This window comes from Lonchura striata, chromosome Z, assembly GCF_050655825.1.
Source record: "Lonchura striata isolate lonStrDom1 chromosome Z, ASM5065582v1, whole genome shotgun sequence".
Classification (NCBI taxonomy): Eukaryota; Metazoa; Chordata; class Aves; order Passeriformes; family Estrildidae; genus Lonchura; species Lonchura striata.
The window spans coordinates 48,952,493-48,968,617 of NC_140740.1; the positions used below are offsets into that span (position 1 = coordinate 48,952,493).

At 38.9% G+C, this 16,125-nt stretch overlaps 1 protein-coding gene across 6 annotated transcripts in view; it reads right to left on the minus strand.

Annotated features, from left to right (window-relative positions):
• The window catches only part of ADAMTS12 (ADAM metallopeptidase with thrombospondin type 1 motif 12), a 145,849-nt gene that overhangs the window by 118,237 nt on the left and 11,487 nt on the right, over positions 1-16,125 (minus strand). For 4 of the 6 annotated variants that reach the window (XR_014951664.1, XM_085567862.1, XM_085567860.1 and 1 more), the window contains exon 3: positions 2-70. The exons of the other annotated variants lie outside the window; for them this stretch is intronic. Coding sequence is in view for 3 of the 4 variants with exons in the window: in XM_085567862.1 (XP_085423988.1) it covers positions 2-70 (69 nt within the window). In the remaining variant the exon portion in view is untranslated. The remainder of the gene's footprint in view (position 1; positions 71-16,125) is intronic. 6 annotated transcript variants of the gene reach the window in all.

Here is a 16,125-nt window from a genome sequence, read left to right on the forward strand (position 1 = left end):
CCCTTGTATTTATTTGACATCCTTCTATTCTTGCATCGATGGATATCTCCACACCATACATATTAAACACCTGTAGAAGACATTGATGGAAAGATCAATCCCCCCCAAAAAAAAATCCAATGAAAAACCATAGTGTCCATTTCTAATAATTTAACTTAAGATAAGGAGTAATAGATTCATTTAGCATTTTACTGTATAACAAAAGGGAATGAGAGAAAAGAGTATTCAAAAAAATTAACTCTCATTTTCATTGTTAGCTATTGATGACTTTGATTGCCACACATCATTAACTAGTTTCTCAACAAAATCAAGCTGTTAGAAATAAAATGAGGAAAAAAAACAACCCTGGGGCTCTACTTGAAATGAGAAAAATGCACATATTTTTAACCAGATGGTTCTCCCTCTGAGCTACAAGTTTATAATATGAAATCATTACTCCACCATATTAAGTATTCTACTGTCTTGCTTGCACATGTTTTTAAATTCTAAGAAATGCTAACTGCTGCATCACCTGCAGCAGAGACTTTCAGGGAATGTGAAGAGCCAGAACATTAATCTCTCCAGTGTCAATCTGTTTATTGCACCCCAGAGTCAGAAACCCCATGAGCTCTGCTATGGTCTCAAGCATACTCAGTGAGGTCAAATATTTGTTAAAATAATTTGTTTTGGCTGGTACGGAGAAAGTAAAGGGAAACAGATAGGAAAAGGCAAAAATAGACCTTTTTTGAGAGACCATGTTAAATTATGGACAAAATATTACTTGACTAGACAAAATATCTCTTTAAATAAGTCAGAGGTTTAGGATTCAGAGTATACTTTTAGGAGCCTCTAGGTGTGGTACAAACCTGGAGTAAAACCAGATTAGCCAATGCAAAAATCCTGGCTTCATTCCTAGTAACTTCATTCCTTTCTGAATGTGCAGACTTAACCCCTGCTTAAGTCAGAGACAACATCATAGAGTCCCTCCACATAATTTTATGTGTTTGAAATACCTATGGAAATTATTAATGAAAAGTAAACTTGACCTCTGCTAGAAAAGGCCTTTTCAAAACTGTGAAGCACCAATAACCTTATTTCAGAGCTCAGGTGCCAAAGGACACATTTTGAGGCCTTAGTAAGGATGCCTCTGGCCCTTAGCAGGCTGGACCCCCACCCCATGCAAACATGCTCCCACCTCACCATCCCCTGGGTGAACATCTAAAATAAACCAATTAAAGTGTCTGAAATAAACCCTTATGAATCCTGTCCTAAGAGAACTGGTTTAAAGCATCAAAACCCCCTAAAACTGGTTCATACCTCTCTCTGAATGCATATGGTTTTGTTCAGCCTCTCTTTCAAATGCTGCAACCAAACCAGCAGTACAGTAACAATCAGTTACCCATCCTACTCAGGAAGGCACAGTTAACATCTGTGACTCGATTTCTTTCAAAATAGAGACAGGACATCAGGCCTCATTAAAATGCCATATCATGGTGTCAACCTATGTTTCATGCCCTTCTGAGAACTGGTTTCTCAGAAACAGGGGAGCACAAATGTTTGGCCTTCTAATTCACAGCAAAGAATTATTTTACAAGATATTTCAGTAAATGAGGGTAGCATATCAAATACCATCTCTAAAAAGAGCAAGAGCAAGTTGCTATGTATTTTTCAGCAATAATTAACTGACCATCAACCCTGAAAATGCCACTTACTTCATTTCCTATGACAACTCTTTTACCTCGTTTCAACACACAAGAGCCTGACAGACACAACGGCAAACAGCTTTCCGGATCATTGTCCCTGGACTCAAATACAAGCTGTATTAATGCTCTTTCCCCCAGTGTTAAATGTTTTTGATAGCTAAGAGAAAGGCTCCATAGTGTAAGAGTTAGTTGCTGGATGAGGGCATCCCACTGTGGGCTGTATTTGGCACTTCTTCCCTATAATGTGAAAGCATGACACCCATTAGTATAATTGAGATTTACAAGCCTGCACAATGAAGCAAGACTTATAAAAGACCCAAGAGAGTGAACATAAGCTATCATCAACAGGGGACAACTTGACGCATAAGCCATAATGCCATTACTAGAATGTTTCTGCCTTTCCTGAAAAACAAAATTTTTCATAATTTTTGGTATTATTATGGTTTATCTATTTTGTATTTTTTATCTCACACTGGTTTTTGAAACTAAAAGTGAAAAGCCAAAAACAAAGTCATCCTAAAACATGATACAGTCACACAGCAACAGAATAAAAAAATCTTTGATAGGAAGAAATTGATGTAATAAAACCTTCAGGGAGACAGATGTGTACATGTTCATTTCATCAGCTTTTTTGTTAAGTATTTTAAAGGATCAAGCTTATGCGGGTGGCACAACTTGAATAATTTAATTTGCTCTGAACTACAATTGTGAAAGCACAAAGAGTCTATGTCTTTCAGTGCTGCTCAAATTGCAATCAAAACCTGATAAATTTAAGCTACAGTTCTACATCTGTCCACTAGAGCTTTTTTTCACATCCAAACTGAGTTTAAACAAAATTAATTATCTGCCTGAAAAGCTGCCCACATGTTGCTGTGTTATTCTAACTAATATAGTCCTTGCAATCTCACCTTAATAAACTCAATCTACCTACATCCATTGACATCATGAACAAGCCATGCTACCTGGCTCAGAAACAAGGACTGGTATTTACAAATTACCCCAGAAGTCTCCCCAAGCATAATAAACAGATGGCTAGGTCAGCAGAGAGGAAGAATTTAAAATGCTCAACTGTTGTAGGTGTCTACCTTGTCTACACACTTTCTACTCAGACACTGATTACACCGGTACTGAAACACAAATATAAAATATCTGTTTGGAATAACTAATGACAAATACAACCTCTGGATTTAAATTGAAATGACTGAACTGTTGACACAGGAAAAGGAAAAGGAAAAGGAAAAGGAAAAGGAAAAGGAAAAGGAAAAGGAAAAGGAAAAGGAAAAGGAAAAGGAAAAGGAAAAGGAAAAGGAAAAGGAAAAGGAAAAGGAAAAAAGGGAAAAGGGGAAAAAGGGAAAAAGGGAAAGGGGAAAAAGGGAAAGGGGAAAAAGGGAAAGGGGAAAAGGGGAAGGGGAAAAAGGGGAAGGGGAAAAAGGGGAAGGGAAAAAGGGGAAGGGGAAAAAGGGGAAGGGGAAAAAGGGGAAAAAGGGGAAGGGGAAAAAGGGGAAGAGGGAGAGGGAGAGGGAGAGGGAGAGGGAGAGGGAGAGGGAAAGGGAAAGGGAAAGGGAAAGGGAAAGGGAAAGGGAAAGGGAAAGGGAAAGGGAAAGGGAAAGGGAAAGGGAAAGGGAAAGGAAATTGTCAACCAAATGTTCCTGCTTTGTAGATGGCAAGACACTCCTGCAATGTAATCATACTATTCCTACTCTGAAAATAACTAAAGAAAGTGTTAAAGAGTGAAGCTTGGTCCCCAGATCTTTAAATTTCTAGGACCAGAAAATACTGGTAACTTGTATCCAAGAGCTGTAAAGGAAAAGATCAAGAACACCTGGGAGCTTAAGGAGTCATTCAACAAATTTTGGAGCAAGAGACATTTTTCCAAGAACTCAGAAGAATCAGTGCTTGTATAGTAGGTACTGAAGGCACACAGCACATCACAGAACGTCACCCTCAAATCAGCTTGACATGATTCAGTGTGGGCAGGAAGGGAAAGAAGGAAGGACAGCTGATATTAACCAGACTGGTAAAGAATTAACAGCAGGAAGTATGGCCAAAGCCAACAGAGTCTACCTAATGAGATTACATTTTTTACATTTTCTAATCACATTTCCTAACTAGATTGCAAGTTTGACCAGAAAACATATGTTTATGACACATTTAGGTTTACTAAGGCATTTGTCTTAGCACATTTTTATGTAGAATGTTTTTTGGTGGTTTTTTTTTTTTTTTTAAATCAATGCTATGCTCATTCCTCTGATTCAAAATCTGATAACTGACAGAGCTGAAGTTACAATTATAAATGAGGAGCCATTATCAAGCAGGTACATTTCCACCAAAACTTTCATATTTTTCTCCATGGTCTTTTTGCCTGTACAGTTAGAGCTTAATTTACTCAAAATATACTTATTGCCCCCCTGTTATTCTTTCATCCGTCAGTGTTGATTTGTTCACATGAGCAGACTCACATTTTCCCAGAAACACTTTTTCTGTGGCACAGTTACTGCCACTGCTTTGCTTCTCTCTAATCTTTCTATTTTGGCAAATCCAGTGCAGCACTAAACTTTCTTTGAAAGGCACACACAGCTCCTGAAAATCAATGATCTGAACTACCTAAACCTGGCCCTATTATCAGCCCTTTAATTATGACTCTCTGATGTGTGTTTCCACAGTGACACACACAAGGTGTTTTTAGGACAGAGTACAAAGGAGAAGGAAGGGATGTGTGGCAGCAAAGATTACCCTATGAGTTTTAAACCAGGCTCAAGTCCATCTTGTCCTAAGGACATCAACCTTCTATTTTTCCCAGTGAGCTTGAAAGCATTACCATGCAAGCAGGAACAACACAAAAATATACAACTGCTTGAAAATCAACTTTGATTACATTCCCAGGGGATTCTTCTCAACTGCCTCCTCTCTTTTCTATGAGCTTGTCATTTCAATAAGTATTATCTGCAGCCTGCTGTAGTTTTCTGTATGCAATGAGATTGTTCTCTGCTTTAAAATAAAAATAGATTAATAAAAAAATGAAACCAAACCAAACAAACAAAAAACCCACAATAAAATAAAACAAAGAAAAAAACAGAAAAACACAAAACTCCCAAGCAAAACAAACAAACAAACAAAAACACCGACCAGTGTGGACATGTGCTAGCTGTTCTAAAAACAGAAGTACAGAAATTTGGACAGTGCTGGTTCTTGTGTTCTCACGTCAGACTCCCAATTTCCACAGCTGTTTATACCTCATGAGCAAGAGCAATACAAAACAGTCTGAACTGCAGCAAGCAGACTTCCAGCTCTCACAGGCATCCCCTTCACTGGTAACCTGCAGCCCTCACACCTGCCCACAGACAAAGATGCTATTCCCAAACTGTCTGCTCCTTTCCATCCTTTGCCTCTCATGCCAGTCTCTTCTAGCTCCTTACAAAGTTTATCAGACATGATTCCAGCATTTCTCTCATAGATTTGAAAACTTTCCTGTACCCTTACTTCTACCACTAGTAGTTACAGAGACAAGTAGTTCACTTTAAATCTTCTACTAAGCAACACCTCCATTTTCAAATGGTACTGAACTATATTTAATAAAGCCCTCTAGATAGCAAAAGTACTTCTACATATAGCTCTTGACAAAACCACACGAGTAACTTGAGCTACACTGAACATGCTGACATACTCTTCAGTAAAACAGATTACGGATTCCACTCTTGTGTTACCATCATGTTGCCTAATAATTCTGCAAAGATGGCAGTATTATTTAAAAGCACTATATTCTTTCTTCATTATAGGCAAGGAAATCTGCATCAACATACTCAATGACCTAAAAATCTCAGAGCATACAAAAAAATTCAATATCACACTGGTGTTTACCCTTTTCTTAGCTATGCAACAAGAGTAGAACTTGGCCCTTAGCTGTGACCAACTTTTGCAAATTATTTTTATGTCTCAAAAAATGTTTTGTTTATAACAAAAATCCCTGCTCTTCTCATACTTCAAAAGCCCCATGAGATACTATGCCAAACTGTTGCTATACTCTTACACTTCTTACAGTAAATTCATGTGCAAAACCAAATCCTCTGCATTTAAACACCGCCTTTAATTTGTACTTCACAACTGGGTTGGGCAAGCAGCCACTCAGCTGGCTGGGCAGAGGAGCCAGCTGGCCAGCTCATGGAAAGAGCCCATCAGACTGCCCACAGAGAAAACACAACACTCCAGCCGCACCCAGGGGTCCCTTGTGGGCACCCACCACACCATCTCACCCTGCTGCCCAGCTCTATCACTCCTCCCATCCAGCCCTGCCCCCACACCTCATCTCTAATAGGAGCAGTTCTGCCCATTTCCCAGATTTAAAAAATCTGGCACAACTGATGAGTAAAAACAAATACATTTATAACCTGGAACTACTTTCTTTTTTCCAACTGTACGCACAGAACAAAAATGCCCCTCTGGGTAACCTTTGCTCTGGTAACACATAACATAACACAGAACTGTGTCACAAGTCAGCCATTAAGTTTACACTGCTGCAGAAGACAGGCAGCACATTTCATTCTTCAGCATTAGAGTAAAACAAAGAGCTGGTCTCTGCCTCAGCCTCTATACAAGACAGATTTGGAAGTACTAGGGTGTATTTTCTGTGATGTTATCCAACACTTATGCAGAGTCAAATAATTATAATTTCTTGTTGTTCACATCAAGTTCACCTCTCTGTTTTTAATACAGTTGCCGGAGCACAAATTAGCCTTTCAGAGACTTAAAAAAAACCCCAGAAACTACAGAGTAAGCACCATGTCTGCTGTCTGACTAAAACCAGTGCAAGTCTATGCATAGAAGAATCCAAGCCAGAAAGTAAATAGTTTGCTGCCTCACATGCTTGCTCACTAACTTCTTAAAGTGAAAGATGACCCCCCAAAAGCCTTTCCAGCCCTGGCAAACTGCTCAGAAAACAATTCTCTAAGGAGTTAATCTGGCTCTTACATTGCAGAATTCAGCACCCAACTACAGAATGCCCAGGCTTCTCTCTCTGCAACTCCAGTGCTCTGAGATCATGTAACAAACTAATGTAAGATACATTATCTTACTTCAGCAACAGAAAGCAATGAATTTGAATTCTTAATGAAACCAATACCAAAAAGATACATGATAGTCTTAGAAACTGCAGTACTATTAAGCCTTTTGGACAAAGAGTTAGTGAGCTCCAGGGCATTCTGGGCAGCACCTCCACTCACTCCCAGGCTTCCCCACTCCTGCTGACAAGCAAAGATACGACCCCAGGAGACACCAACAAAAGATAGAAAGCAGTAATTGGAGCCTATCTAATTTCAAGAGTCAGAGGCTGTATTTAGATTAACTTGTACCCCATCGTCCCCACACTCCCTCAGTGTATGGGAGGGACCTCTTCTCTCTAACAGCCTTCTCCTGCAATCAAATATTTCTGGTACTGCCCAAAGGCACCACAGCACTTTGCTGAAGAGAATAAAAGGATGCCACTGGAGGTGGGGGAAGGGTGCCCAGGAAGGGTATCTCCAAATCAGTGCCATCCTTGTTTTTGGACTAGAGAGGTCATGGAAGTAGTGGCCACACCTGCAAGCAGGGGTCAGAGGGAGCAACAAAAGCCAGAGCACAGGAAGAACAGAAGAGGGCTGAGCCACATCACACAAGGCAGAGTAAAAAGTGACACCTGGAAGCTGCCATTACTCTAAAGAGCTCTGACAGCATACGCTCTAATGGATACAAAATACCACAGCAACCACAGTAGGACCAAAGCTAAAGGAAAAGTTTAAGATATATTCTTTTCCTGTTACATATTAGTAAATACAATTATGATGGACTCATGTTCTTTAGTGCATCCTGCCTGAATGACGCAGCAACCCTCATGGGTCTGCTTACAGATTCTTCTTAAATGAAGACTGGCCAAGAAGGTATGGTACAATCATGGCTCCCCAGGGTTCACTGTTTAGAGGTATGAAATGTATTTGCACCTGTAGGTTGATCTCAGAATGAAACAAAAAAAGATGTTATAAGAACATCCTAAGCCCTGCTGGCACATCATACTTGTCTCCTTCCTTTCACCAGCTCAAATGCCAAAGCACTTGCTGTTGTGGGCACCACACATTTCTCAATCAATGTACTAAGATGCACTCCTCTGCTTTTCTGAGTTAAATCATCTACTAACCTTTCCTTTGGTTGCCCCAAAGGAAAGAGGTTGGGCAAAAGTCTGAGGATAAAAGAATGGTATTGTATGGGGTAAAGAGTACAATCCTCATGTAAACCCTGTTTTCAGGATCCACTTCATTCTCTATACCTGTGGTGATCAGTAGAGAAACACTTAATACTAAGGAACAGAAATACCTCAGATAGAGAAGCAGATGGGACACCCAGAAACAAACCTGTTGTAAATGTGTGTCCTGGTTTGTAAGATAAGCATGTATTCTATTGCCATCTTTGAAAGTTGGGCAGTTTTCTTATCTCTTCCAAGAACACTGACTCCCTCCGGGGAGATATCTTCTGTTAATTGTGAGATGCTTCACCCAGAGGGGAGGAGCCAAGCATTCTTACCTGCATAAAATCAGCACTTTTTGAGACACTGCCAGCTACTTCACTGGATTCCCAGAGGAGCAGCTTCTTCTCTGCTGAATTCCCAGAGGAAGACCAGGCCCAACTACTACCAGACCTTCAGAGAAAACTACACCCTCCTCGAGATCACCACTTCAGCAGCATTTCATCTGCCTCTCCAGGAGGAGCAGCCACCATTTTAACTGGACTACTACCAACACCCTGACTCCTCAGGGTATCAGGTTTCTGACTCCATCACTAGTTTTGTTTGTACTAATTACATTTGTTTTGTTATTATTATTTTTATTTAGTATTTTTTCCAAGTAAAGAATTGTTATTCCCATTTTCACATCTTTGCCTGAGACCCTTTTTTAAAATTGTGGTAATTCAGAGGGAGGGGGTTTACCTTGTCCATTTCACAGGAGGCTTTTGCCTTCCTTCACAGACTCCTGTCTTTTCAAACCTAGACAATGTGCCTTTTGCCCAGAACAACTTTTTCTGCCACAAACAGCATGTGCCCAGTTCCCTGGCTGCAAAGCTGAGCTACACCACAGCAAAACACCACTTGATGCAAGCCCTACAGGAATATTGCTACCCTCACTCTCCTCTGGATGTACTCACTCTATGCTGCCTCAGCTTCCATGCATAACAGTTCCCAAACAACAGAACTTTATGGCTGCCAAGATCTTTATTCTGCAATCAATTTCAGGAACAACACTAATTTTCTTTCCCCTCACCCCCATCCCTTGTCTTAGAGTTCTGTCTCTCCTTTACTTGCTGTCTCCCCTGCTTACCTGTGTTACCCACAAGTTTGTTAATTTAGCTCATATTAGGTATCTCATGTTCAGAAACCTTTGGGTAATCAGAGTATTAGCTTCATTTGGAGTATTATTTGGAGTATTACCTTCATTTTAGTTTTTGTATCCTTAAAATAAAGGTAAGGTTGAAGTGAACAAAGACCACAAGATGTTTATCAACCAGATTTCAGAGCAGTGCTCAAAGGGGATGTCTTGACTTCCTGAAATCTCACCATATATAGCCAGGTATGGATAAATCATCTCCCACTGTTACCTTATCTCTTATGCTACAATTTAAAACTCTATTTATGTTTTCTTAGTTTCCCAGGTCTTCCCAAGGATATCATCCTGCTTGTTTCAAGAAGAGACTCTGAATCCTCACAAATCACTGTGGTCCCAGTGTTCAAAACAGAACTCAGGCAGCTAGAAATAAGACAAAAAGGGAAACCCTGAGTCTACAAATCCAGTTGCCAGTTCTACATTACAAAATATAAATCTCATATAAGAAGAAAAGGATGGTCTCAGACCAACATCTTTTTCCACCATCCTATTTCTCAAAACTGAAAGCAAACACCTGGGGAATAGTAAAATAAGATGTGGTACATCCCACAGATTCTTACCCTTTTTCAAATGGAGTGATAAGAAATGTCTGGTGTATCCCCAGTGAGCCTTTAGTCACATTTTCCCATATTTTTCTAATTTCTGCTCAAATCCTAGGATCTTTTTTCTTTTTTTTTTTTTCTCCAAAGTAACATCCTTCTACTAACAAATTACCCTCCAAAAAGTCACCAAGTATAAAGCAAATATACTCACGTCTTAGCCTCACACTTCCAACAGATGAGCTTTTAAGGAATAAATGTCTATTATTTGCTAGGTCTGTGACTCTAGACTCCACGCTATGAGACTTGAATTTTCCCCTCTTCAACTTCACGTCTACCATTTCCTGGTTTAACGATACAATATCCTGGTGCTTCTCCATACTGATGATACTTTCTAGATCTGCATCCTGAGCAAACTGCATCACACATTGATTCTTGTCCCATGAGAATCAATGAAAATTTTAAATAAAAGCAGACCCAGAACAGAGACTTAAGGGACCACATGAACAGTCTCTTTTCTCCCAATAATACCACGAAACTGCAATGTGTCACCCTAAGCAATACAGTGCTCCAAACTGCAGAGCTATCATACTCCTGATGCATCCCAAATACACAACAGTAAATAAAATAAAATAAACACAAATAAACACATACTTGCCAGATGTTATTAGCCAAGTTACTGGGATGCAGCCATATGGGTAGGGAGGATGATGGGCAGATCCCAAATGCCTCACAGGACTCAAGTTAGCAATGGTGGCACTTCACCAGTGGTGGATGCACCATGCAATTATAAATTAGTGACCTGATTTAATTCTACAGTAGAATGACAAATGACAGTGACGAGTACAACTCCATTCTCTGCAGCATTGCTGCAAACCCTAGACAGATAAACAGGCCAACCTACTGCCATATTCAAATTAAACTCCGGAAGAGATCTTGTCTTGTAATCTGGTTAATTTTTCTTTTTTTTAAAGCCCTAAGAAATGGGTTTGGGAGAAGGAGGGTGGGGTTGTGGAGGTTTTCTTCTTTCAATTTTTGGTTTTATTTTTTTTTAATTTAGATCATTCTGATCTCCTAATTTGTACACAAAAATAGCCTCCATGAGGGCTAAGAATGCCAGTAGGAGATGGGCAATTCACAAATTCCTACACTTCAAAGAAATCCATCCACTGTGTGAATCAGAGCTATTATGTCTAATGGGTTTTTCTCATTTGGGCTTCTAATTTGCACACCATTTATCCACTTACAGACTTTGTACATCACTTCATCTCTATGTTCTGCATCTTGAGTCTTCACACTGGACTGTCTGGATGAATAATGCCTTTCAATTCAATTGTTACACAGGACTTTATAGTACAAAGAATAGAAGTTCTTAGTAATGGGGAAACACAGAACATGTATAAAGAATGAAAAAACGCAACTCAGTTCAGCTAGCTCCAGTCTCCATAAAGAAGCTTGACATAAACAAACTTGGCTTGTTTATATTTGACAATATCTAATTGTCATTCAGTCCTTTACAGAACACATTTCTTGAGAAGTGTTATGATAATCAACTTAACTAGAAACAGTACCATATAAAGCAACATTCACAGCCATGAAGAGACTATGTTAAAGCTCCTCTGCTGCCTTGCCAGAAGATGACATGTCCTAATTATATGAGAAAATGAGCAAAAAGATAGCACAACTGGGCTGGATCTAATACTCCTTTCTAAAGCAATTCAGAATACTGGTGTAAAATAAACTAAATAGCCTTGGGTAAATAACTGTAGCTGATGATCTGGCATGACATTTAATGAATTTAATGTTATCTTCTATTTTATCTTACTAAAATATTGATATTAAATTTTATATTCTTTGAATAGAGAGCTACCAATTTCCTAGAAAGCAGTGATTGCTACTGCAGGCAGAGGCTTTGTGGTCAGTGATAGCTAATTTACACTTCCCTGTTTCATTCCCTCCTTAGAGTTGGATTGCTTTCACAGGTGCAGTAATAGTCATTTAGCTTCATAAAACTTGGCATTTCTCTCCTGAACTATTACTACTCTCAGACTTTTGATCTCTTTTCCAAAGCCAAGTGAAATCCATTTCCTGATTTGAAAGAGAACACTTAATTGGATAAACAAGTAGCATGCTGCTTCTGTAGCTCAGCTAGCAATAAAATAAGAAACATGTAGTTCTATGTGTAAGGAGAAACCTGTACTTTTCTAATTTATCCCTATTTTTTCTGACAGCTGGGACTGGGGTCTTGTTTCCAAGAAGCAGCAGTAGCATGTGCCGTGCATTTTGATGAAAAAAGAATTATAACACACCTGTTGTTTTTTAACAAGCATTTCCCACCAGCTGTAATTTAACAACATTATATAAAGATATATCAAAAAATCTCATCAACTACTCAGCCACTCTAAACTGACATGATGTAATAAGAAATACAGTTTCTCCTTTTGATTATAAGTTATTCAGAAAAAGGCAACACCTGTTGTAAAATATGCAGGCAATGAAGTTCAAACACTTCGGTGTTGTCTATAGGCATGGCAAAAACAGTTTAACAAACATAAAGATCTACTTAGCTCTTTGAGCACAAAGATCTAACAAATGACATACAGACTCCAGATAGAAAATAAGGCCAGAAAGAACCTGTATTCAAAAGAATTTCTTATGCCTCATGGCAGCAGCAACAACCAATTCTTGCTTTCCACCCCACACACAATTTTCAAGAGAAAGAATCTATATTAAAATACAGATATGGCAAAAATACTCCAGTTGGTGAAAGCCTGCTGTAAACCCTGTGCCATAAGAACACAGCAATGGCCAGACTGGTTTAAAATAAAGATCCTTCCAGCCCAGTAGCTTCATCAGCAGACACAAGCAGATTTTTATGGAAAGGCTGCAAGAACAGTGCAAAGACAAAAGGACAAACACACACTGACCTCCAGATGTTCTGGAAACCTTCCACTTTGGGATGTATTGAATTAAAGGCTACTTTCTCATTACTTTGCTGAAGTTCTTCTCCACTATTTGCTCACTTTACCCATTTACTTCCCTGCCATTCAAGATTCCTCACTGTCTACAAATTTACCAATCTTTTACACAGTCAACTGAAATTATAGATTATATCTCACAGATGGCAATTCAGCAATTTTGTATTACTTCATTTGGAAAAAAAACTTAATGGCTTATGTAGGTTTTTTATTAATAATGAAGCATCTTGGCTATGACTCTTCACCTTCAATCAATTTCCTTGTCTTAACATCTGGATTAAAAATTAGTTTACCATCTGCTACACAGGATATTAGAAAACTCTAAGAAGCTATTAAAGTAAGGACAAAGGACAACTAATTAATGCCTGAAAACTGAGAGTGAGCAGCTGGACAAGAAAGAAAGAAAAAAAAAAACCGTAATTAATAGATGAATGAAAATTGATACAGCACTTGTACAGCGAAAGGGGAAAAGCAGCATATGGACTCTGATTTATCTGCTACTGTACAGAATGAACCTGAGTTGCTGTTTTCATGAGGAAAAAAACTGGAACTATACAATAAACTCATCTTAACAGCTGTCCAACAAAGCTGGCAAGTGTCTGGAATTTATCAAGAAACATAAAAAATAATTAGGAATACACTATGTTACTGAGTAAATCATCTCAAACACTATGTTCAGTGTCTGACTGTTCATTGTGTTCTCCATGACAACAAATCCAAGAAGCATCAAATAAAACTGATAGAAAAAGCCAGTGAAAAACAAATGAAGATACATCTAAATTATTTTTGAAGTGTTATAATTCAGATGTAACAATATATATTTCTAACACTGAGTAAAGGGGTACCCAGATAATGTGTGAAATACATCAATAGGTTTTCCACCAAAAATTTTATCTGACTTGAAAACAAAAGCACAAATGACCAAATGGGAGATGGCCAACTGCCATGTTCTCGCTCATATCCGCATATTTACTTAGTCATTGCTGAACAGAGGATGCTGGGTAAAACAGACATTCACCCTATCCACAGTCTCCATTTTTATGGTTATGACCAGATTTGGTCAATGACTGTTCTAGATAAGGAAACAGACAGAATTAACACTGCATAAAAATTAGCAGATATTCAAGTTTAGACTGATCATTTAAAATTGTCTTTGTTTCAAACATTTCAAAAGGGGGTGGGAGGGAGGAGTGAAATTTGAAAAAAGGAATCTTGAAACCTAAAGCTGCATCTGCATGAGCCTTTATGTGAATTCTAACTAGGTCTACTCTTGAGCTTTCCATACATCAGCAAGCAGTTTATTAGGGATCTGCTGTTTGCCGTGAGAACTGGAACACACCATGAATGAGTTTAAATACAGCCACAAGCATTTTCATGACTACTTACTCATTTTTAATGCTTGTCCTTCTCCAGGGCACACCTGGAGCCAGTGTGTACATAAAGCAACTAAACATCCCAGACTAAATCACTAAATACTTAAATTTTGCTGCAATTAACAAATAAGTTGGGTAAGTCCATTGTTAAGCATCAGATTGTTAAGGAAAAAAAAAATACATACAACAGGACAGAAGCTTTCTCAGCACACAAACAGATCTGAACCCAAGAGCTTTATCTGCAGGGGAGCTGTTCTGCAGTGACAGAGCTACATGTATGAATACAGATCTGTGTGCCTATGTATGCCTGATATTGCACAAATATAACCAAGTTCTGATACTGACACTGTGTAGACTGCAGCTGCTCCTCTCTGACAGACAAAGAGAGCTGAAGAGGCCATCATGAAAATGAAGTAAATAAAAAAAAGTTCTATGAACAGCATAACTATCAAAGCCTTGGTCCCCCACAGATTTGCTTCTCACATGTGCTCCATTCTCCCAGTCAAAGTAATTTCCTCCAATCTCTCCTGAACTGTCCCTGCTCCTCACCATCAGCAGGGACATGGGTAACACTGCACCTCACTCAGTAAGGACTTGCGGCTGTGCTGAGCCACTGGCTAAGCTGAATGTGCACATCCATCATTTCACTGATAAAAAGTTCCCACCTTTACCTGCAAAATTCTTAAGAATTTAATGGCTTTGACACCAAAGATAATAGAAGATACTAAAAGAAATAAAGAACAGACCATTTTACAAACCTTACATTATTAAGAATCACAGCAAAATAGACATTATGCATATATTTTACTTCTGCATCCTGAACCTGAAGTCAGAATCTCACAGGTTTCCCTCAGTAAACATAAATGTTTTATAAAAAGACACCAAGGTAAAGAAATCATGACATAGTACATTGATTACAAAGGCTCATGGAAACTGGAAAGATGACTGACAGCTCTGCACATGAACATTATTCATAAATAATTAGTAAATATATAGATATATATTTAACCAAGAGATTAAGATTCCTTAAAACTACCTTATAAGAGTCATCCTTTCATATTCTAAAAAAATCATTATCTTAAAGGAGCATTCTAAATCTCCATCCAAACCAGACCACAAAGACCAATCCTTATTTTAACCTACCCCATATATGACTCCGCCACTGAAATGTAACACAATGTTATAAAAGCTCCGGTCAGCTTCTGGTCTAAGAACTTCATATTGGTTAAAGGTGACAAGGCCAAAAGCAGACACAGCCAGATTCTCATGTATTGAGATCACTGATGAGATTTGTTTGACCTGCCAATTAGAGTATTTCTGCAGACAAAAGACTGGGGGAAGGGAGCTGGCAGATGGATAGCTGAAGCTCAAACACAAAGGAAAGGGATGGATGCTAAAGTACTGCAGCAAATACTAATGGAAGTTTGAATGATGAATTTACTGGGGGATGGGGGTAGACTACCACAGACCACCACACACCCTGCCTTTGGATCATCTTCAAAAAGAAAAACAAAACTATGCAAAGCAACCATAACACTACTCAGATGAAGAGAATACCCAGATATTTATTACTATAATGGAGACAAAAGAAAAACCAATCAAAACACAACAAGTGCACATCAAAAATTGCATTTACTTCCAGTGTATATTTTTCTATTTGCAGTATTTTCCATACTACTGCATGTGAGAAGAGATGTACAGCAGCTACACAACCAGGTCAGCTGGCAGGTCTTTCCTTCTTTAGGATTGCCAGAACAAGCCAAATTGCAATCATCAGACTGTGGAAATTCTATGGTATCCAGCCACGAAACAATTCTCATCCCCAAGGAAAATGCTGGCAGCTTGACTTCATTCCTCCCATTCTCCAAACACCATATTCCTGCATTTTGGTTCCGCCAGATTATCCCTTGCCAGACAAACCAAAAGAGGCTGTGGTGGAGATGTCACTGACAGGAAGACACTACTGGCAGAGAGGCAGATATGGCCATACTTCCAAACATTAGCAGGACCCACCCAGTACCATCCCTCAGGGGAAAGACAAAGAAGGATGCAAGAGACTGTCTTAGAGGAAGAAGGAGGAATGAGAGAAGAGCAGGAGACCCTTGAAGAACTTCTGGTTTTGTCTCCCAGAAGCCTTGATCACAGAAAGGAAT